Source organism: Staurois parvus, unplaced genomic scaffold, assembly GCF_062004578.1.
Source record: "Staurois parvus isolate SC_StPar_1 unplaced genomic scaffold, SC_StPar_1.0 ptg000023l, whole genome shotgun sequence".
NCBI lineage: Eukaryota > Metazoa > Chordata > Amphibia > Anura > Ranidae > Staurois > Staurois parvus.
In genome coordinates, this window is record NW_028317819.1 from 1,502,387 (window position 1) to 1,527,330 (window position 24,944).

The 24,944-nt window shown below is 40.7% G+C and overlaps 1 protein-coding gene across 2 annotated transcripts in view; it reads left to right on the forward strand.

Moving 5' to 3' along the window:
- Window positions 1-24,422, forward strand: part of OS9 (OS9 endoplasmic reticulum lectin) — an 81,780-nt gene extending 57,358 nt beyond the window's left edge. Inside the window, exons 12-15 of one of the 2 annotated variants that reach the window (XM_089692652.1) lie at window positions 10,019-10,223; window positions 15,054-15,221; window positions 17,072-17,181; window positions 20,805-24,422. In XM_089692652.1, coding sequence (XP_089548778.1) covers window positions 10,019-10,223; window positions 15,054-15,221; window positions 17,072-17,181; window positions 20,805-20,945 — 624 coding nt within the window. In that variant the 3' untranslated portion in view covers window positions 20,946-24,422. The remainder of the gene's footprint in view (window positions 1-10,018; window positions 10,224-15,053; window positions 15,222-17,071; window positions 17,182-20,804) is intronic. The other variant, XM_089692656.1, reaches the window with a different exon arrangement.
- Window positions 24,423-24,944: the final 522 nt, after the last annotated feature.

Consider the following 24,944-nt stretch of genomic DNA (forward strand, 5'->3'; position numbering starts at 1 on the left):
ACCTGAAGTCTCCAAGCATCGAGGACACAATGGACTGTGTTCTGGGCGATATCTAGAAACTGCAGGGTGAGGTAGGCTCAGTGTACAATGTAAAGTTGCATGAGTCTATCATATAGCTTAGGTGAAATTAACTTGGTACCTGCCAGTATCTCATCCCACTCTTCTGCCTCCACAGACCCAACATCTGGCTCTCATCAAGTCTTGGCTCTCTCTGCTATTTGGGCCACTGTGAGAGTTTGCAGAGCATTGTATAATGATGATGATAAATTAGTGTATTGTGTGCCTGTCCCTGTGCCATCAGAGACCGAAACGGAAGGGTAGGAAGCTAGTCGGGAAACTGCTAGGGCATGCTGGAGCTGAAAATATCTAAATAGCATATGTTTCTGGAGATCAAAATCCTCTTTTAGGGTTTGAAATGTCTTTGTCCTAGCGGTTGGGAGGAGGCGGCGCCTTGACTCTCCTCAGAGCTAACTCGCAAACACGTCTATGGTGCTTTAACAGGGACTCATATTGTCAGGGCTTCCACCTTCCCACTTCCCCTTAGAATCACCTGTAGGGGAGTTTATGAACCTCAACCTGGTTGTCTACAAACTAAAGCCTAATAACGATTGGCTTCAGACTTCTCTAAATGTTAGATGTGGGACAGTTGTGCTGTCAGATAATAGGAATGGAAGTTAGGGCCGTGTCCAGACTGGTGGGGTTTTTAAGTGTAAGCCAGCGGAGTTTATGCCTACCAGGTCCCCCAAAAAATATAGGATAGCATCAATTGTTTTAAAGATTTTCAGAGGTAATAACACAGAGGAATGCCAGAACATATACATAAATTTGGGTAAGAGAACAATTTTAACAATATTTATTCTCCCCATGAGCCGTAGGAGTAGTCTTGCCCAAGATTGTGTGTGGGCCTTCAGAGTGGTAAATAACAGTTCAATGTCTTGCAGATCTCTAGTGACAGAGACACCCAGGTATTGAATAGCGGACACTCTACATAGCAGAAGAGAAGCAGAGCTACATGATGGGGGTTACATATCCAGGGGAAGGATCTGTAATTTACTCCAGTTCATAGCCCAGAGTGCACTCTAAACTCTTCAGTAACTTGTAAGGCAGCTTGTAGTGATGGGCTAGTGTCTTCTAAATAAAGTATCATGTAATCTACATACATGCCCATAGTTTCCACAAGGGGGGCCTCCTGGAGGCCCTGGATGTTGGGGTGCAGTCTAAGTGAAATAGCTAGGGGTTCACCTGCAAGGGCATATAATGAGATAACTGACATCCTTGCCGAATCCCTCATCCTAGAGGGAAAAATCTGACGCCCAACCATTAACAGAAATTCTGGCCATTGGGGAATAGTAAAGCATTTGTACCCATTTCATGAAATTGGAACCAAAGCCCCTTAGACATTCCCAGAACTATCCCCACTACGGAGTCAAATGCCTTGGCGGCATCTAGTGCCACCACTGCTGTGGTACCCACTACATTATGAACGGCTTGGGTGTTCATATATAGATGTTGGATGTTCACGGTCATATTTTTACCTTTCTTGAACCATAAAATGGCCTGGATAAGACGTAGGGCCGGAACCTTTGCTAGAATTGTGATAGCCACCTGAAGCAGAGAAATTGGTGCAGTATGATTCAGGTAGATGAGGGTCCTTATCTAGTTTGGGAATCACAATGATTACGGCCTCCCTCAGAGTCACAGGACCCCCTCTTTAAAGATGTATTTATATAGGGAACCAGAACCTCTGAATAGGTTGCGTAAAAATCAAGAATAAGACCATCTCATCCGGGAGCCTTAACAGGGTCCAGAGTGGAAATGGCAGTGGGAATTTCGTCCGTAGGAAGGGATTCCTCAAGAGATGACCCTTTGTCCCTAGTTTCCAAGATTGCGACAGTCACTTGAGGAGAATATAAGGATGTGTGATATGCACAAATTTCTGTGGCAATCAGTGATGGGTCAGTGATGATGGCACCCTGTGGGTCTAGTAAAGTAATAACCACATGGGGTTGTAAGTCATGGTGAGCTACATTTGCTAGCAACTTACCAGCCCTCTTACCCTGTTCAAAAATTCCCCGTCTGAGACCAGCAAGAGCTTTTTTTTATGTAAGGTGTAGTTTTTCCACAAGCTAATTTGTGATCGTAACACAAGGAAGTTTTCAGGAGAGGGGTCCACCTTAAAAATATCAGTGAGGGGCGTCAATCGGTCAGTGGCTTGTAAGATAAATTTAGAAGAGGCTTTCAGCCTATTTATGCGTGTGGAGAGCAGCAAGCAAGCGTGTAATTCTAACCGAAACACATCCTCTGAGATCGGTTTGGGATTTGTTTAAACTAACGTAATATTGCCATTCCTGTTGAATATCCTCCTGATCTGCCAAAGCAGTTAACCAAAATGGGTGTAGCCACCACGGAAGGGGCATAGCAGAGCATTTGATCCTGTCACGGAACATGCGGACGTTTCAGCTTAAGAACTTTATGGGGGCCATAATGCAAAACTTATTCATGGGTCAAAGGAGAAATGGTGGCTCCACCCCCAAAACAGACAGTGGGAACAGTACACATTATATAAGAGTCAATAGCCAGTGTGAAAGAGTAACATTGCAGTGTACGATGTATACAACCTTTATGTAATCTGTTAAAGGCATGCACTGAAACATACATTATATTGCCAAAAGTATTGGGACACCTGCCATGAACTTTACTGGCATCCCAGTCTGTAGTGTTCAGTATTGAGTGGGTCCACCCTTTGCAGCGATAACAGCTTCTCAACTCTTCTGGGAAGTCTGTCCACAAGGTTTAGGATTGTGTCTATGGGAATGTTTGCCCATTCTTCCAATAGCGCATTTGTAAGGTCAGGCACTGATGTCGGATGAGAAGGCCTGACTCACAGTCTGCACTCTAATTCATTCCAAAGGTGTTCTATCGGGTTGAGATCAGGACTCTGTGCAGGCCAGTCAAGTTCCTCCACCTCAAACTTGCTCATCCATGTCTTTATGGACCTTGCTTTGTGCGTTGGTATGCAGTCATGTTGGAACAGGAAGAGGCCATCCCCAAATTGTTCCAACAAAGGTGGGAGCATGAATTTGTCCAAAATGTCTAGGTATGCTGATGCCTTAAAAGTTCCATTTTACGGAAACTAAGGGGCCAAGCCTAACCCCTGAAAAACAACCCCACACCATAACCCACCCTCCACCAAACTTTACACTTGGCACAATGGAGTCAGGCAAGTTCCATTCTCCTGGCAACCGCCAAACCCAGACACGTCCATTGGATTGCGAGACAGAGACGTGTGATTAGTCACTCCAGAGACATATCTCCACTGCTCTAGAGTCCAGTGGTGGTGTGCTTTACATCACTGCATCCAATGCTTTGCATTGCATTTGGTGATGTAAGGCTTGGATGCAGCTGCTCGACCATGGAAACCCATTCCATGAAGCTCTCTACGCACTGCTGCTAATCTGAAGGCCACATGAAGTTTGGAGGTCTGCAGACAGTTGGCTTCTTCGCACTGTGCGCTTCAGCATTCGCTGACCCTGTCATTTTACGTGACCTACCTCTTCGTGGCCAAGTTGCTGTTGTTCCCAGTTTCTTCCACTTTGTTTTAATATTACTAACAGTTGACCGTGGAATATTAGTAGCAAGGAAATTTCACGGATGGACGGGGCAGAGGTGGCATCCTATCACGGTACCACTCTTGAATTCAATGAGCTGAGGGCACTCCGTTCTTTCACAGATGTTTGTAGAAGCAATCTGTATGCCTAGGTGCTTAATTTTATACAGCTGTGGCCATGTAGGTGATTGGAACACCTGGATCATGCCCCCCACTTCCCCAACATGGTGGGAGCACAATACCAAAAACAAACAACTAAGAAAAGTGCTACGGGGACAAACACTCGCTGGAGCGAGGAAGAAACAATAGGACACATGGTGTTTCTGTAGATTTATAAGGTAGAAGTGAACCAAGAGGGTTCAAGAGCATGCTCTCAGTAATGAGAGCTCTATGAAATCAAACACCCATACGGAAGAAAGGGAGGACCCCCCTCAATCTTCAGGCTTCAGCTTTTTGGAGAGAAGAGGTATAGCCAGGGGGCAAAAGCAATGGAGTGTCTTACCAAAAAATGGAAATTTCATGTGATGGGAGATAGCCCTTATGCGAAAGAAAAGAGTAATATCGTCCTCTGCATACAATATGGCAGGAGATATAATTATGACGGCAATTTACATGTGAGGAAGATGGATTTTGAAAGGAAACAACCAAAAGAAAGAACAGTCTCCTTCAGGATATCTGGTACAGTAGATGTCTTAAGACCTCCAAGGTTAGAAGATATGATCCATCAGGGCGGTTTCTGTCAGCTTCTCGTTAATCGAGCCAATAAAGCCATCTCTGGATCCTCAAAGTGTGCCCGATAGATTGTAAGCTCCAAGGAGCGCAGGGCCCTCAAATCCCTCTTGTATTGAACTGTATTGTTACTGTATTGTCTCCCACTATAATGTAAAGCACTGAGCAAACCGTTGGCGCTATATAAATCCTGTATAATAATAATATCACCCACCACCCAGAGATCGTCAGAGAACAACATGGCGTATGTCAAATGTTTCATGCAAAGGTGCCATTTGACTTCTGTGAAGCAGGAACATTGCTTCTGAACCAGAGCCGAAAAGTCTGGGAACATCGACACTCGTGTGTTTTGGAATAGGATATTGCCCTTTTCTCTGGTTAGGAGCTTGGCTATAAAGGTGCGGGGCAGTGCGCCCTCTGGTTGCTGGTCAACTGGCATGCGATGTGCTCAATCCACTACTAAGGTAGTGAAGACCGCCCTGCCTAATGTTTTCCAGGAAAGTTTCTGGGTCTGGACATTCTGAATCCTCGGGGATGCCAATGAAACTGAGGTTACATAGCCGAGCCCTATTTTCCAGGTGGTCCTATTTCTGTGTGTGGCGTTGCATAGCTTCAGAGTTGTGCTTCAAGGGATAAAGAGTGTCCTTTGCATGGCTGATCCGGGCCTCTATCTCGTAACCTGGTCCCAGAGCTTGTGCATGTCCTGGCGTGTGAGAGAGATGTCCACCTTTTATTTTCGTTGTTGGAGTCGCTTGGCAAGTTGAAATTGCCTCCAGCACCTTGGCAGTGTCAGCTGCAGATGACTCTGTGGTAGGAGTAGTGGCAGTGCCAACTTCCTCTGAGGGGTGTCCCGTACCTGTCTCTGGAATTTATCCAGAGAACGTGTAGTGGAGGCAGCCGTACAAGGGGGTGACATGTAGAGAGGACAGCGGAGCTCCAGGTGAGTGGATGGGGCAAGAATAGTGGAAGTAGGCACTCAGGATATCGAGGCAGGATGTACCGGCAGCGGAGCTCAGCATGCATGCATCCTACTCTGTCACAATCTAGGCCACGCTGCCAGTTATTAGGACTTTTAAATAACAATCATCCATTGAGGAACCCCTGTAATAGAATATTATGTAGGCCAGGAGCTTACATCTTCATCTTGTTCCATGTCAAAGAAGGACTTAAAATTGAGGACCAGGAAAATCACTAAACATACAGTTAAAAGTACAAACATTTTAGCAGGCAAACCGTTACTATATAGATTTAATTTGTCCAGTCTTGTGATTTTAAATACATCTGCCACATTGCATAGCCATAAATACCACACACTTGATTTCTTGTTCGGCTATGCAGTTTCCTATGTCCTCTTCCTGCCTGCTCATTGGGTAATCAATCAACATTGCCTATCCCCGATTAACAGGGAGGTGATCCAAGAAGCCGCAAGTTGACCCGGGATTTAAGCTGGTCATAGATTCTCCCACCCACAGAAGCAAATGTCAATCCATCTTTGACCTGCTTTAATACAGTTATATTCATGGTTGTGCAATAAATGTTGAGACCGATTTAAATAAAATTACAAATCCTTTGCAGATTGAGAAAAATATTCTGTGGTGTGTACCTCATATATGTTTTGATGATTAGCGTGGAAATCCAATTTAACGTTTCTGATGTATTAGCTACAATTGCTCTAATGATGGTTAAAAAAAAGTTGGTATGATTGCTCTTGGTTTCTGTTTTGTTTGTGTTTTTTTTTTAAGGGATGGGTTCTTCTTTTTAGCAGATGGCAATTTTTTTTTCCGCTTTTGTCTTTGCGGTTTGTACAGGGTTGAGTACATTTTGTAAAGGTGCGTTTTTAAAGAAATGTTCCCGACACATGACTGTATGGCTCATAGCCACTAGATGGCTTAGTTATGCAACTGCCTCAGCTGGAACTAACTTCAGTATGATGGACACAGGCTGGTTACAAGTTGCCTGTACTTATATTGTGCATATGTCTGTTTTTACTTAGGATCAGCTAAGCTGTCAAGGCTTAATTCTTACAGGTCCCAGAACAGATATCATCTGAACTAGTGTTTGTGATCTAATGGGAATAAGAAATGCCACTCTGTTATTTTTGGTTAACCACTGCTCTTATTCCTGTTTGATTGCTACCAAACGTATTATTAGGCTTGTTCACCAACACTATGATATACTGTGTATATTTCTTGCTATTAATAAAAATGGTATTAGCAGTAGAAAGTAACATGCTATATTTAATATATAATCAACAGATGGCAGTGCTGTAAGTTAACGTCAATAATCATAATCTGTAGTCTATAAATATATGTATCCAAATCCTAAATCGGGGGTGCTTATCCTTTTGAAAAGCCACTTAAGTGATTTGTTAACCGACTGCTGGCCATAATGAAATGGTTCTGAATTTCAATTTTTTTTTTATTTTGAATAGCACAATGAACATAGTTCTCCTACAGCTGAACGCCGGCAGGAGGGAGAGGAAGAGAAGCCAGCTTTCAGCAGTTGCAGGAGGAAAATGGGGAGGATTGGTTCCTGTATATGCTGCCCCTCCTGTCCAAGTGAATTGTAAAACAGAATGTGACAGGGAAGCCACACATGACACCTGGAGTTTGGAGAGGGGTTACCATTGCGAGCTCCTGACACTACAGCAGTGAATGGGTGGTGGTAAAGGCACGCCCCTCAACTATGGCGTTTTGCCTCCCTCCTCTCCCCCCCCCCCCCCCCCCATACCAGCCCTTACTGTTCTGAGCCCCCTGTAAGGCTGAGTTCACACTGATGCACTGCAGTTTACTGGATCTGCGGGTGCAGCGCAGTGCACCTGCAGGTTAGCTGCAGCTTCTATTATATCTTGCTGGTGTGTTACACGTTTTTCTTTTTTTTCCCACAGGTTGAGCACCCCTGCCCCAAATGAAAAAAATAACCTTAACTAGCAGTGAACCTTATAAAAGTTCTTGAACCTAATAAAAAGTACTATAGTAATTAGAAAATGCTAAAATTACATGTACTTATAGTTAAAGCCCCATCCTTAAACCACCTTCCAGTTAATATACAGTGGATATAAAAAGTCTACAAACCCCTGTAATAATACCAGGCTTTTGAGATGTCAAAAAAATAAATAAAAATAAAATCAGACCTGGCTAAATAACTTTTTTTCCACATGTGTGTTCGCATTTGTGCGTGAGGAAAGGGGGGGATATAATAAATATATATAATTTTTTTTATTTTACAGTTTAGTTTTTTTTTTTTTTTAAATTGAACTCTATTGCTATCACAAGGGATGAACAACATTGGTCCTCTTTAGACCCTGCATCTCTCATCTGTCCTCAAATCGGCTGCTTTACAGGCCAGTAATGGTTTGTAAACAAACAAACCGAACCCAGAAGTGACTTGTCGCTTCTGGTTTCTTGGGTCACAGAAGTGTACCCGATGTGACAGGTCAAATCAGCCCAGGGCTTCTTGGTGGGACAGGAAGGGGTCCCCTTTCTGCTGTCTGTAAATGTTATCGGGTGGCTCTAGAGCCACTCAGATCACTTTTTTGCCCGACACCATACAATACCAGCTGCAGCCACAGTCCTAGTATAACTGCTTCCTTGCAAGGCTGTATATAATATAGCCCAAGGATGGGAAGCACTTAATGTGACCTAAAATATGTAAGACCCTACATGGTTCGAAATTTGGCAAGTTCAGCAGGGACTGGATACATTTTAATCCATGTATGGGGGCAGATTAACTTCTGTACAGCCAGCCTGTTGGTTAAATGTTGCTCGATCTGCGCTGTATATTGGTTAAGGTGTATTGCACACCGTGTGTGTGTGTATATGTGTGGACACACACACTCTGCTCAGCATAAATGAGTATACCCCTTTTGAAAAGTAAGATTTTAATCAATATCTAAATGAACACCAGAACAATTTTTTTGTCAAAACTGAGCTTTTTATAGAACATTTGTTTAGCTCATTACATGAAATTAAGGTTAACAGTATAACTTAGATTACAAAATCTTCAGTTTTACTCAAATTAGTTGATGCAAACATGAATACACCCCACAACAAAAACTACTACATCTGGTATTTTGTATGACCTCCATGATTGGCGACAAATTGCAAGATCTATCTTTTTCCATTCTTCAAGAACAACCTCTTTTAGAGGCTGGATGTAGAGTGATGCTCAACAGGTCTCTTTAGAATTTCCCATAGGTGTTTGATTGGGTTCAGATCAGGAGACACACTTGGCCACTGAATCAATCAGAAATGTAACGATGGCCTTAGATGTGGGTTGTCGTGCACTTTTCCAACATGACAAGGGCACAAAACAAAGGGGACAGAGTTTTATGGTAGCATCTTTTTCAATATAGAGCAGTACATCTGTTAATTCAGGATACCATCAATGAAATGCAGCTCCCCTGCACGAGCAGCACTCATGTAGCCCCACAGAAGGACACTGCCACCGCCATGTTTCACTGTAGGCACCATGCATTTTTCTTTGTACTCCTCACCTTTTGCGACGCCATACAATTTTGAAGCAATCCGTTCCAAAAACCTTTATCTCTGTCATATTACTCCAGAGTATAGAGTCCCAGTAGTCGTCTTCTCTTTAAGCATGGGCCCTGTCATATTCTAGGTGGGCTTTTTTTCTGCATGGGCTTTAGGAGAGGCTTCCTTCGTGGATGACACCCATGCATGCCATTCCTCTGCAGTATACATCGTATTGTGTCACGGGAAACAAATCACCCCAAATTGGCTTTCTTCTACTTAAGCTGACTGCAGTGAACTTGCATGAGATGGCTGCAGTTCCATCTTTAAGTTTTTGTATCACTTTTGCTACAGTATTCTAACTGACAAGTAAAGTTTTGCTTATCTTGTAGCCTTTGCCTTTCCTATCTACAGAAATTTTTTTCTCAGGCCTTGTGACATTTCTCTTTCATGTGGTGCTGTTGCTGACAGCAGTGCCACAGGCTGATAGCTTCCATGCCAAGCCGCATTGAGGCAGTAATTGCTGCAAAAGGGGCCCAAACCAAGTACTGAGTACATATGCATGCTTATACTTTTCCGAGGTCTGATATTGTTCTATGTACAATCCTTGTTTTATTGATTGCATGTAATATTCTAATTTTCTGAGATTGTGGATTTGGGGTTTTCATGAGTTGTAAGCCATAATCATCACAATTATGACAAATCACGGCTTGAACTATCTTGCTTTGCATGTAATGAGTCTATCTCATATATTGGTTTCACCTTTTAAGTTGCATTACTGAAGTAAATGAACTTTTGCACGATATTCTAATTTTTTGAGTTTCACCTGTATATATCAAGTTAGGCAGCCGTTCAGAAATAAATGGGCTATAACACACCTTATCGACCAAAAATGTCAGTCCTGCTGCATATTTTGCAGTATATCACAATGCACACTGAAGTCTCCAGCATTGGTGTTAGTAGCCACACTAATAGCTCCCAACATTTGTTTCAGTGGACCCAATATTAACCCCCAACATTTGCATCCAAGGATGCAAAATAGTCCCCGGCATTGGCGTCACCACTATTAACCAAAACTCTCCCTTGGCATTTCATGAAATAAATCCTGTCATTCGTTTTTCTTTTTCCTCGCTAATTCAGATTGCTGCTGTACATTTTTGTATTGTTCCTAAGTTGTCAGACTGTGTTGTACACTCTGTGTGTTTTCTAGGCTCAGGAAGAGTTGGAAACAGAAGGTTTGAAGGGGGAGTTTGACAGAAAGCAAGCCACTAAATCACTAGCCACCACATTAAACAAATTAATAGATAAATTGGACAATGCTGCAGAGGATAAGGGAGAAGAGACAGAGCCTGGGGAAAGCAATGAAATCATGACGCAAGGCAATAACAAGGAGCATGCTGCCAAAGCCCCAACTGGTAAGTGTATAAAACAGTTTTTAGTGATTATGCTCTTTGCCTATAGAGCCAATGTATTCCCCTGTATCCATAGAGACAATGTCTAAATGAGTACTTGCCCTTAAAGCAGCAAAAGCAGTTAACCGCTTACCAGGTAGGGGGTGTGTGTGTGTTTGGTTTGTATGTATAAAATAAATACTATTATATAAATACTACAAGGGAAAATAAGAATTCTGAAAGATTGAAATATCACATGGAGTTAGTGTTACTAAACCCACAACAGTAAAATCAGTTTGTAAAAGCAGTAAAGCATGCTTTTTTTACTCACTGTGGACCTTTGGGGTTAATCCTCTGCATTGTGTAAAAAGCATGTTTGATCCTGTCTTCTTTGATCCTCCCTTTCTTCCACAGTCCCCAATCCAACTTCTGATAGAACAGAGCCATGAGGGCAAGCTGCACATGCTCAGTTTGGTGTGTATTGCTAGAGGTTTTTTTTTTTCTTGGAAGAGTGCACATCAGTGCTGTCCAGACAGAGGGTCAGGGGTCCTTCAGCCTCATAGGAAAATCAGGGGAGAATGAAAACTCCTCCTACAAGCTTTAACCAGTTCTCTGCTGGACCCTGATAGAAGTCACAAGACTGCTATATACTGCTGATGAGAAAAGGTATTTAGCTGTTTATATTTACTAAAATTTCCATGTTCTGTGTACTGTGAGAGACCAGATATAGTGAATGCAGGGTCCTGGGTTTAGTAACACTTTCAAGTATTCAGAGCTTTTACTCACTTTGTTGAAGAACCTTTTGGCAGGAGTCTTTTTGGATATAAAGTGACTAACTTTTTTGCATCTGGATTGGGGGATTTTCTGCCATTCTTTACAAATCCTCTCAAGTGTAGTCAGGTTGGATGGGGTCAGTCATTGGACCACCATTTTCAGGTCTCTCCAGAGATGTTCAATAGGGTTCAAGTCAGGGCTCTCACTGGGCCACTCTAGGACATTCAGAAAGTTGTCCCTGAGCCACTTCTGTGTTGTCTTGGCTGTGTGCATCATTGTCATGTTGGAAGGTGCACCTTCAGCCCAGTCTGAGGTCCTAAGCTCTGTGGAACAGGTTTTCATTGAGACGATCTCTGTACTTTGCTTCATTCAGCTTTTCCTCAACCCTGACCAGTCTCCCAGTCCCTGCTGCTGAAAAATGCCCCCACAGTATGATGCTGCCACCACGATGCTTCACTGTTGGAATGTTATTGGGCAAGTGATGTGCAGTCCCTGGTTTCCTCCAGACAAACCATTTAAAATTGATGCCAAACAGTTCAATGTTGATTTCATCAGACAAGAGAATCTTGTTCCACAGTCTGAAAGTCCTTGAGATGCTTTTTTGCAAACTCCAAGAGGGCTTTGATGTGTTTTGGCTTTCATCCAGCCACTCTGCTATAAAGCCTAGATTGGCGGAGGGCTGTCGTAATGGTTGTCCTTCGGATCTCTGGAGCTCAGTGACCATTGGGTTCTTGGTCACCTCTTATTAATACCCCCCAAAACTGTGTCATAGGGCTCGTTCACACTAGGCTGTTTTGCCAACGCTTGCCAAACGCCCCTATAGCGTTTGGCAAGCGTTGGTCCGGTGTTTGCGGAGCGTTTTTAACGCTCGGCAAACGCCGCATGCGCGGTTTAGCGGCGGTTGCTAGGCGTTTGCCGAGCGTTAATAACGCCCCACAAACGCCTATAATGCATTTGAGTGGTGTTACCGCTCCGCAAACGCCCCGCAACCGCGTCGCAACCGCACCGCAAACGCCGGCCGGGCGTTTGCGGAGCGGCACCATAGACGAGAATAGGAGGCTTCAAAGCCTCCTGACTCGACCAGAGGCGTCCTTTTTGCCGCGACGCAACGCAAACGCTCCTGTTAGAACAGCACCATGTGCTGTAATGTGCAGAGTTGGCAGAGGCGTTTGGGAAGCGGTAAAAACGCTTCCCAAACGCCTCTCTGCCGCCTGCACACAAGGCTAGTGTGAACGTAGCCTTACAATAATCCTGTCTGAGCTCTGCAGGCAGTTCATTTGACCTCATGGCTTTTGCTCTGATACAGTATGCATGTTCAGCTGTGAGGCATTTTATAGACAGGTGTGCGCCTTTACAAATCATGTCCAATTAATTTAATGTACAACAGGTGGACTTCAATCAAGGTGTAGAACCATCTCCTCAATGGTCAAGAAAAATGGGAGCTAAATTCTAAGTGTTTTTGCAAAGGGTCTGAATACTTGTGCCAATGTGATATTTCAGTTTTTTTTCATACGTATGAAAACAGAATTTTTGAAACGTTTGCAATTTGTCCTTATGATGTACTGAGTGTAGGTTAACGAGAAAAAGAGAGAATTTAAACAACTCTGGTATCAGGCTGCAACATAACAAAATTGCGAAAAGTGAAGGGGGTCTGAATACTTTATAAATGCAGTGTGCGTGTGTTAGATTTTCCAGATAGAGGATTCATACATAGCCTGTGAAATGACATAAAGACTGTGCATGAGAAAAATACGTGTTTCTGACAACCTTAAAATGCTGTTGCTGGTTTAAAGGTAGGTTCATCTTTGTAATATCTTATACCCGTATTAGGGTGTAGCATGTTCCAGCGCGTGCCCTGCTTATGACAGTGGGCAGTGGCTCCTCTTCTTGCACTTTCTATCACATTTTAAAATTAGTGCCATCCGCATAGCTGTGTCATTCATTCACAGGAATTTGTGAATGAAGAAACTATAAATCCCATCTTCCGCCACGACAGACTTCTTGTAACTCTCAATGAACTGCAAGGGTGTTCATAAGCACCCTCGTAGTCAAGTAACACTTCCTCCAGCTTTTCTAGAAGTACGGGCAAGAAAGCTGCAAAAATTATGCACATTTATTATTTTTCTTAAAAGGCGAACGTATAGCCTTTAAGTGTATTGAATCACTGACATGGTAGTAGTGCACAGCCATTGAAGTCAGATTGAATTTAGAATTATGGATCATATTTGTTCCAGACCAGGTACTCAGACCACTGAATCCATATGACAGCCACCAAAATCTTTGGGCATTTTTGAAAAGAGGGTTTAGCATTAGCATTATTCATATTTTTTGTGACAGATGTACTTTAACCACTTGCTGTTTCTCCGCTGTACATTTTATGATTTTGGCTGAAGTCCGCTTATCGGCTGTGTCCAATCACATAGTGTTCTCGGTTTACAAAGCACAGAACTGTGTACAGGAGATAGCGATCTGGCTGTTTTTTGCTTTTTGAAAAACGTGTAGTAAAAATAGCCATATTGTAAACAAGTGTCATTAGTATAGTGACAGTGTACAGTATTTAGCAGTGATCACTGTATTAGTGTCACTATCGATGTCAGTTAGTGTACCTCCCAGCCCACCATACTACATAGTCACAGTTTGCAGATGCTATAACTTTCACCAATTATTACACGTATTGGAATTTTTTTTTTTTTTCTTTACCAAAAACGTGTAGCAGAATACATTTTGGCCTCAATTTATGAAAAATGTTTTTTTTGTTTTTTTTTTTAAATAAAAAAATATATATATAGATATATATCTATATATCTCAGTAAGTTAAAAAATATATATATATATGTATTTATTTATTTTTTTTATTTAGTTTGGGATTTTTTTTAATTTTTTTTTTTTTAAACCCAGTGGTGATCAAATACCACAAGAAAGCTTAATTTGTGTGGGAGAAAAAAAAAATAGATATACATTTCATTTGTGTTCAATGTTGCATGCCTGCACAATTGCTGGTTAAAGTAGCATAGAGCTAAATAGCAAAAAAATGCTCTGGTCATGAAGTGGGCAAAACCTTCCAGAGGTCAAGTGGTTAAGGGCCAGAGTGGAGGGTCTTTTCTTTGGAATGTTTTCTTCAGATGAGCAGAAGAGAGGCAGATTATAAAGTATGGAGGCACTGACAGCCTGTAGTGGTTCTTGTTGGTTGAAGAACTTTTAGAGTTTCCATAGATTTAATAAATAGGTATGTTTTTGTATTCCATCTAAAAAGTTGTGTTTTTTTTTTTTTTGTCTAAGTACTTTTAACAACGTCTAGTAATCCTATTTTATGAAGTTTGTTTGGTTTAAGCTACTGGTTCCTAAAGATGCCTCAAGTTTAAATGCTTAGAAAGCATTCTGAAAGTATTGGTAGTTTTTTTTACTAATATGTACATCGTGGGTCATATTGGCTAAGAGGTCGCAAAGAGTGGTGTGTTACCCCACAGCAGTTATCAACTTGGATTTTTTTTTTTTGTTATCCCTCAAGCACAGTATAAGGGCTCGTTCACATCATGGTGCAGAGACATCAGTTTTTCTTAACAAAATCAGTTGTTCTCTATGTGCCCTGTTCACATCACACTAGTATCACGCACAGATTTGTTCTGCGCAGCAATGTGTATAAAACTCATTAAAGCATGCATAAAAACTGATGTCTCTGCAAGTAAAATCTGCATGTCAGGTTCCATCAATTTTTCTGCATGTATGGTGTGAACGGAGGCCTAAATAAAAGGAGTAAAGTGGTTATTAGGAGCAAGTCTTCAGAAATAAGGCCAACAGTTTTCTACCATTTTCTACTTTTATATTGGAAATAAGTCTGTTACCTATAACTGTTTTCAGGTCTTCCTTTTGGTAAATACAAAACTGTTTTGTGGATATTTTGCCCCCTTGGTTATCAGAGGAAGCCTCTATGCTCCCCTGCTAAGAGAGAAAACCTATTGATAGATTACAGATCTGGATGTGATCTTGACTCACCCGAACGGCCATTACCTGAGTGTGGCTATGCTGCTTAGTCATTAGTAAACAGGTGGGTTAATTTTTCCTGTCGCCTCTTCATATCAGATGACCATTCGGATGGCCGTGTAAAAGTCAGGGTCACTAAGATACGGAGGGGCAGCTCTGAGCATACCGAGAGGAGGTTGAAGGAAATGAGCAGTGAAAACCCACAGATGAAACTCATTGAAAATGTTGTAAAAGATCTGCTTGAAAAGGAAGGCCTGAAGGCACAAGGTAGGCTTGTGTTGCTCTTGTCAGTCTTGGCTCCCTTTTGGTTGTGTGTGCACAAGGCAGAATCAGTCAGGTGGACTGTAATATAGGACTTTTAATATACACGGTGTAGGTTATTTTGGGGTGCTCCTCTATTAACACCTGCTGTTTTTGATTCTCTCTGTATTACATTAACTTTGGTCTGTTTCTGTAAATGTCTGGCTTTTCTGCTTCTCTGCTAGATTTTCTTTAAGGATATAAAATTTTTTTTTTTTTCCAGTAGACTTTTTGGTAAAGTATTCTTTTTCTTTAAATTTCAGCCTGAGACTTGTGGGTTTTTTTTTTCCTTAAATAGAAGTCTATGCATGCCCTGCCTTTCTTAAATCATTTGACATTTTCATTTCTTCATGTTTGACGACTTCTAAGCAGTTGCATTGTAAAGTTGAAATGGATCGTTTGGGTTTTATATTAATACTATGAATGTCATTCACCAGTTTTAGTCGGGGTTAATCTGTCCTAGCTCAAATCTTCTGTAAATATTCACAGCCAAAGTATACTGCATATGACCTGCAATGTTCACCAAAGGGTAAAAATCAACATTACTGGTAAAGTGCAGACACCTCGTGATGCCTAAAAATACCTTTTATGTTACAATGTCGGTTCCTTTTTACCTGGTTAGGAAGAGAAATATAGTTTTTGTTTTTTTTTGGGGGTTTTTTTGGTTTTTATTCAAGCTGTCGCCAAACTGGATAAACTTTAAATTATGAGAGCAGAGCAGTAAGGAGACTCCCAGAGAAAACCAGAAAGGGAGGCATTTGCCCATGCTTCAGAGTGCTGGCACCTTCTATAATGTACTGTGCTAGATACCAGTACTTTCTAGAGCCACTATCAAAGTTTATGGCAACACAGAGGTACAACCCAGTGTAGCACTGCTGAGCAGAAACATGAACCTTCATATTTAATGAGCAATTAACAATTTTTAGAAAGAGAGCGGACTTCTGAGTATGCAGTAGTTACATGTCGGGCTTTTTTATATCCCAGTGGTTTTTATTAATTTTTTAAACATTACAAAACAGAAGCAATAAAACTCGCCCACACGGGCCATGTCGGGCTTTTTAATACCTGCTTCACTGTCCTTGGGTATGGCAGAGCATCTGACTCCTATTTTCAAGTTAGAGTGGTGTAGTCCAGCACTGTTAAACTAGGGTGGGGAGAGAATTATCAGCCCCATGTAAGCACTCATTCTCTGCATTGGGTAAAGAAGCTTCTGTGTCCAGGATCCCCCTCAGCCCCCACTTCTACTTGCCTGAGCCCAATTCCAATCCAGCAATGCGCACAAGATGTTTAATGTGCTCTCTCCCTCCTTACTGGACAGAGTAATAGCAGCTGGAGCCATCCTACTGCTGTCAGTCAGATACTATGATGAGGGGACGGGCAAAGCCCTGCCGTTTGTGTCAATGGGCGCAGGCAGCAGGGCTCAGGAGTGAGCCCGCACATGTACCTTCCTTAGCAAGGTGGCTTGCTGGAGGGTACTTGAAAGGGAGGAGCCAGGAGTGCTGGTGGGGGACCTCAGAAGAGGAAGATTTGGGCTGCTCTGTTCCAAGCTACTGCTCAGAGCAAGTAAAACATGTTTTAAAAAAATAAAGGTTTAATATTACTTTAAATGAGCCTGAACCAAATAGTATCAATGGTAGCATCAGTGCTGAAGTGCAAATCCAGAAGAGTACGTGTTTTTTGGCCTTCAAACTAATCCCCGTGTCCCCATGCATTATGTCCTCGCCATCTCTTTAAACAGAGGTTGCGTGCATGTATATATAAATATGAAATAACTTCTGTGATGTATTACTTTAGATTTACCATTATTTTCCTGTCAGGCAAAATAGAGATAAAAATCCTAACTGGGGGTTTTGGAGAAGATGATGATGGACACTGGCTTTCAGAAGAGGATACGAAGAACCTGAAAGAGATCTTTTTTAACTTACTGGTATGTGTACTACTTTATAGTCTGCAAAAAGATGTCCATGTATGAAACCTGATAACCAATTTTATGATCCATAGATTGCATTCAGTGCCCTGGAATACTTTTAAGTCCTGAGCTACTGTTCTAAAGTAAGGCCATGTGGGTGTAATTTTTTTATTTAACAAGCATATTGTTAACTTGTACAGATTTTGTCAAAATACTATAGAAAAATGCATTATAATAAGACTTTAAAGCTGTTTGTAGGACATTTCCAATTATTGACCCTTTGCTGTGTGCTTACACTTTGGATCTCCTCCAGGCACTACTCCACACTTTTACTTAAATTGGAGCTTAAACTTTCATGTTTTACCTGAAACACTACCTGCTGTTGGATGAAGCCTAAAATAGTCATTCCTAGTGGAAGAATTTTATTTTCAGTCATCGGACTGATGGACATCACTGTGGCAAAGTGGTTAGCACTTCCGCCTATCTGCACTAGGGTTGTCGGTTTGAATCCCAACCATGGCACTACCTGTGTGGAGTTAACATGTTATCCCTGTGCATGCGTGGGTTTCCTCCAGGCTCTCCAGTTTCCTCTCACACTTTAAAGACATGCTGGTTAAATGGCTCCTGTCTAATTTAGCCCTATGTGTATGTATGAATGTGAGTTGGGGACCTTAGATTGTAAGTTGCTTGAGGCTTAGGGACTGATGTGAATGTACAATATTTGTAAAGTGCTACATAAATGTATGGTGTTATATAAATACCTGTCTGTCCCTGTCATTGTATCCTCTACAATATGACCCTTATCAAATCCTTGGCCATTTTTACTGCTTTAAACCCTTCATGGGACAATATTATTGTCCTTCAGGGACAGTGTTCATTTATTGCCTAATATGTCCCACCAACTTTCGGATGCCATTGCAATGAGATGATCAATGTTGTTTACTTTACATGTCAGTGAGCATAATGGTGTGTGTGTGTACGTGTGTGTGTACGTGTGTATATATGTTGCACAGTGGATATAAAAGGTCTACACACCCCTGTTAAAGTGTCAGGTTTCTGTGATGTAAAAAGGAATAAAACAAAGATAAATCCTTTCAGAACTTGTAAAGAGAAATTATTTCAGAACTTTTTCCACTGTTAATGTAATCTATGAACTGTACAACTCAGTTGAACAACAAACTGAAATCTTTTATGTGGAGGGAAGTAAAAATAAAAAACTAACCTAATATGGTTGCACACCCTAAACTAATACTTTGTTGAAGCACCTTTTGATTTTATTCCAGCACTCTTTTTGGGTTTGCGTCTATCAGCATGGCACATCTTGACTTGGCAATATCTGCCCACTCTTCCTTGCAAAACTGCAAATCTGTCAGATTGCAAGGACATCTCCTGGGCACAGTCCTCTTCAGATCACCCCACAGATTTTCGATCAGATTTAGGTCTGGACTCTGGTTGGGCCATTCCAAAACTTTAATCATCTTTGTTGAAGCCATGTCTTTGTTGATTTGGATATATGCTTTGGGTCGTCACGCTGAAAGATGATGTTCCTCTTCATGTTCAGCTTTCTAGCAGAAGCCTGAAGGTTTTGTGCCAATATTGACTGGTATTTGGAACTGTTCATAATTCCCTTTTACCTTGACTAAGGCCCCAGTTTCAGCTGAAGAAAAACAGTCCCAAAGCATGATGCTGCCACCAACATGCTGTATTGTGGGTATTTTGGTGATGTGCAGTGTTGTTTTTGCGCCAAACATATCTTTTGGAATCTATAGCCAACCTTGATTTCATTACAGCATACCACATTTTCCCACAGGCGTGGATGTTTTTCTTCCTAAGAAAAGGCTTCCGTCTTGCCTGCTCTTCCCCATTGCCCAGACATATGAAGAATACAGGAGATTGTTGTCACATGTACCACACAGCCAGCACTTGCCAGATATTTCTGCAGCTCCTTTATTGTTGCTGTAGGCCTCTTGGCAGTTTTCTTCTCGTCTTTTCATCAATTTTGGAGGGACGTCCAGTTCTTGGTAATGTCACTGTTGCGCCATATTTTCTCCCCTTGATGATGACTGTCTTTGCTGTGTTCCATGGTATATCTAATGCCTCTGGAATTCTTTTGTACCCTTCTCCTGACTGATACTTTTAACAATGACATTCCTCTGATGCTTTGGAAGCTCTCTGCGGACCATGGCTTTTGCTGTAGGATGTGACTAAGAAAATGTCAGGAAAGACCACCTGGAACAGCTGGACTTTATTTGGGGTTAATCAGAGGCACTTTAAATGATGGCAGGTGTGTACGGACTCCTATTTAACATTATTTTGAATGTGATTGCTTAATTCTGAACACAGCTACATCCCCATTCATAAGAGGGTGTGCACACTTATGCAACCACATTATTTAAAAAAAAATAAATAAAATTTCAGTTTGTTTTTTATTTTAGTTGTACAGTTTATAGGTCACATTAAAGGTGGGAAAAGTTCTGAAATTAGTTATGTCCTTTTTTTACATCACAGAAACCTGTCACTTTAAGGAGTGTGTAGACTTTTATATATCCACTGTACGTGTGTGTGTGTGTGTGTGTGTGTATATATAGATATATATATATATCTGTCTATCTCCACTGGTTAAAAAAAAAAGTTCACTACTAAACAAGATTTACTTTTTTTTTTTTTTTTTTTATAGAAGATTGGTGGATTTTATCTTTCATTTTCTTTGGTAATATAATGTGGCTTGTTTAAATACAAGCAATGTTTTATACTAGTACTACTTTATCCTAACTGTTATGTCAGCTGTCTTACCTGCCAAATATTTGTAATTCTGTTCAGCCAGTCTTGTGGTTCAGGTACCCCTTTCAAACATCACAGCCAGGTTTGTGGCCTTTTCTCCCTGGAAGTTGGATTCTCCCTTTCCCAATGGACTGCCATTGCTGATCTTTCTGAAAATGTTGTTCCCATCTCTATCATGCTGATGCTTTGTTTCAGAACTTTTTAAATCCATAATCCAGAGTTGAGAAATTGCTACTCTTCTTGAATATTCATTCTATCCAGTCATGTTCTGATTGTGTGACTCAGAAATGTTGTTTTTGAAGAAGAGTTCGGCTTAACACGCCTTTTTACTTCTGACCAGTGTAACTTCTTTCCCATTTTGAGTACATACATGGGTGCAATTGTGACATTATTAAGTTGAATAAAACATCAGGAATTCCCTGCCAAACTTCTCCTCTTGACTCGTTTTCCCCTTCATTGTAGAGTCCAGATGTCTACTGACTTGTAGGCGTAGAAAAAAAATTGAGATGCAAGCAAGTTCCCCTGTTGAAACACTCTTAAACACTGTGTGACACTTAAAGCATAGCTATGTCATTTTGTAGGTTGGTACCCCATGTGTAGTGATTTTTGGGATCTCCGAATCATTAGCATCACATTCTGTATATAAGGTTGCATTGGAAGGCTTATTAGGTCCTAGAAGAATGGCAATCTGGCACTTGGGGTATGAGCATAATAAAGGTTGCTCAGCTCCGCCTTACACATCTTCCTATATCTATATGCAGACTTCACTCTAGCAAATTATGTGACAACCATGAAGGCCTATTGTGTATTGGGTTTATAAGCTTCAAACCAACATCTTAAGGGTTTCTTTTTGGTTTCAGATTCATGGCACAGAAGATGCACACAAAGAACAAAAGAGACAACAGCAGCTAGAAGATAATTACCGATTTGTCTGGAACCAAAACCAGGATGACACAAAGAGCAACAGTGCTTCTACGGACTCTGATGATGTGGATTTCTAACATGAACTATTAGGAAATTCACCAGCACAGACCAGATTGCCTGATTTTGCCCTGTGGACTTGAGCTTTGCAACAAAACCTTTAGGATTATGTGTTGCTTCTGGAACAATGAGAGGGATTGCAAGCCTTTAGAAGACTATGCAGAGGCCTCAGTCTAGCCTGCAATAGTTTAAAGCCAGTGTTAGAGGATCTGCTGGCTGTGCTAAGTACAACCAGCAGAATAAAAGCAATGTTTCCTTTTTTTGTTTCTTTTTTTTTTTTTTTCTTTCATGAAAAATGTGGTTTACAGCAGACTTCATAACTGTGACCACAGCCTCCTCACCCACCAATATGAACATATACTACTTTAATTTTATTTTCCAATTCGATATTAACTGCACATAAAGCTGTCCTTCAAAGTACTTGCCTTCATGTGTTCTAATTATAGTCATTATGGTGCCCAGAAATGCCGAATTTGCTTTATGTAAAGAAAGCTATTGTGCAGATAATAAGACTGCTAACAAAAGGAGTGACAAAGAATGTACATGTTGCTGTTGTATAGCCCAATAGCTCAGGAATTTTTATCTTTGCTTTATAGGTATTGAATTATTTTATGAACTAGCCATAATCCAAACCTGGCAAACAGTGAATGCAACTTTATTGGAGAGGCACACTATACTGTGTTGGCTTGTAAGCTGTTAGAAAAAGAATTGTTACTTCACCTCTGCCCTGCTCTGACTGAGATCTGCTCTTTTAGAAATGTAGTGTGCATTACACCTCCATATAAGGCTTCATTCACATTGCCATTAAAAAGATATATATAAATGTTTTTAGTTAAGGTTTTGAACGCAGCTGCATTGTTTTCAATGAAGACATTCACACAGGTACGTAAACCTGCACTGTGTTCAATTAAACAAAATCCAAAAATCTGCATCGAAGGACATAAGTATACACGTATGCCAGATGCGTAAAGTTGTCCTGTTTTCTTTTTCCAATCCCTGCAACTATTTACTTTTGTGTATAAAAAAAAATGATGCGTAATAAGATTTATGCCCATGTAAATGAAGATTTACCCTGGAGAAGTCTTTGCTGTCGTCACCTTGTGAAAACAGAGGGGAAAGTCCTAATATCTGTCCTCCTTATTGAGGACGTATAATGGAATTTCAGTGAGCACATATTTTAAGTTATTGTAGCAGTGTTTCCCATAAAATATTTTTTGGCTCACTTTTTTACATTCTTGCGCTTCTATTTTGATGCATTAAATGTAAAAATGTGTAGACCTGGTTTACAACAATTGTGATAAGCTATCAGCCTTACAGGGAATGCATTGTTTTCAATAAGTTAGCCAACCTGTAGATATAGATTTTTTTTTTTTCCGTAAAAAGTGGGCTACAAGTAAGGAAGAGACAAAGGGTAAAATGTTCACTTGAAGCATGTAATTGCTTTAAATACACCATAGTTTCACTTTAACTAATGGATCTCAAAATTGACCTAGAACAATTTCAGCCTAATTTAACTTAAACTTGTTTAAAACCTTTCCTTTCATTTCGATTTAAATCAGTTGGCAGTTTTACTCCTGGCAAAGGTAAAGAATAACTAAACCCAAGCACACTTGTAGCTTACAGTCATTCAATGTAGTGGCTGAATTGGTTATCTTTTTTTTTTTTTTTTTTTCTACCAACATTCTTAGCAAATATAAAAAAAATACCTGCTTGTCTTGCCAGAAATGCACTGTCCTTATCACTTTCTGTGAGCTGCACAAAACAAGGTCTTCCTTCCTATCTATCTTCTGAGAAATACCAACTGCCCTGCCCCCATGGAATTGAGATGAAAAGACACACATGTTTGTAGTCCATATCAGGAGATCAGCCCAGGGTGACAACCATGGCTTCCTCCATAGATCGTTGGAGGAATGATGTAGCCACACAGTAACAGACAGTGTTATTTGCAGGATCACCAGGTGAATATTAAGCCAAAGAAGCTTGATAAAAAGAGATCAATGCAGCCACCACACCAAGGACTAGCAAACTGCAAAATATAAAAATTTTTGGTTTTAGGTTTAGATGCACATTGGACATTAAGTCTTAGTCCATTCTGTGCATGCATAGATCAAGCTGACAGCACCGTTCATACAGGAGTAGATCAAAGTAAAGTTCCCAGTACACCACATATGCTTTTCCCCACTCCATAGTTTGGTCTTTTCCACCTGTGATGTTCTGAAAAGGGATGGTCACAGACAGTAACAAAATTTTGATTTTTATTAACATTCAAAAAGCATCATTCTTGTTACATTTTTGAGATTATTATACTTGTTACCCAGTTTTTCTAAGCCTAGCGCTATGTTCCTTAAAAGAAAACTGATGAGCTTTATTGGTCTGTCCTTCATTCCCTACTGGTTCACTGATGGAGGAAGATGGAGGCCTGCTTGGAAATTGATGTTTGTGCAGTACTGAAATTTTGTCACTTTGCAAATTCTGACATGGATCTGCGAGAGAGTATTGCATGTGTGGTGTATTCCAAGGACATGTACACACAGGTGTGTGGTGTGTTTTTTTTAATTATGTAACTGTTGTCTGCTGAATGCTCTTCTTAATGCTGAACATTTATACCAAGCAGATTGGCTATATACGCCCAGGCAGTCACCAAGTGTTGCACTGAACTGGTAGGTAGAAAGCAAAGTTTAGGACAATGCCATCACTGAGTGTGTATTGCTTCCCTGGTCAGACAGTTAAATCCTTTACTAGCCCTGAGATACAGTTATCATTACTGCATAGAGATCAATAGACTTTTTGTGGGTTTCCTATAGAACAAGAAGGGTGGTCACTGTTGGTATGTCCATGAACAGGTGTGTTCTGGTAATTTTGTTCAAGGGAATAAGAGATGAAAAGGTAAACTGGCAGACACTGCCTGTCTCATTGGGGTATGGACAGTGGGCATGATCAAGGCAGTGCCCAAGTTGACTGAAGTGAGAGCATCCCCTTGGATAAAAACTTTTTTTATGGCATGAACTGGGCAAAATCACCTGGTTTGGGCTACTGCCTCATTTCTGTTTTTGTATCAGTTAATGAACCCTTCTCAGGATTCAGTTTCCGAAACAAAAATGGGAGTTGCAGCCATTCAGAACTCAAAACACATTTTCATCTCATTTTTATCTACAAATAAAATTTCTGAATTAAGCCTGGTATGGTTATAAAAATATGAAACCATTCTCTTTGGATGTTGAACACAATTTTCTTCCTGTTTTTTTTTTTGCTTTGACTTGTTAGTTTGATGCAAAGAAAATGATTACAGTTCCAGAGTCCTGCTGAAAATGTGCAGTTTTGCAATATGAAAACTTTTTGTAATTTTTATTTTTTATTTTTTTTTTTGTTTGTGAAGGAGTGCGTGAAAGATTTTTTTATATTGTCATGTCAAGTTTCCTTTCATTCCTGAGGTCTTGATTAATTTATGTTAATTGTATGTCCCTTACAGAAATATTTATTAAAATATGCTTTACTTATTTTTCTTCTGTGTATGTGTGTGTGTGTATATGTGTGTGTGTATGTATGTGTGTGTATATATATATATATATATATATATATATATATATATATATATATATATATATATAAAACCTCTCTCTGGGGTGGCAAGCAAATGGAACTTTTCCCCTTTTTGGGTAAAGTTCCACTTTAAGCAGCAGCAGCTATAGTGTCAATGCTGCTGTGATTTCCTTGCAGAAGGAAGAGTGTTGTCACCTTACCAAAGGGAGTGCCTATCCTTTTTCTGTTCTACTGGCATCTATTTACAAAAATGTACCATGGGGTTCATTACTGGACTTACTGATATGGGCAGCCTACATCACATATGGGATTTTATAATCTGACCATGGGCCTACTTTAAGAGACTATAAGGCAACAAACATTTTTCAGAGGTTTGGCAATGGGAGCCTGACATTCACCAAAGCAGCATACAGCTTAGACACCAGCCATTGGACACATGAACTAACTCACACTTATCAGAGATGTAGTCAACAAAATCA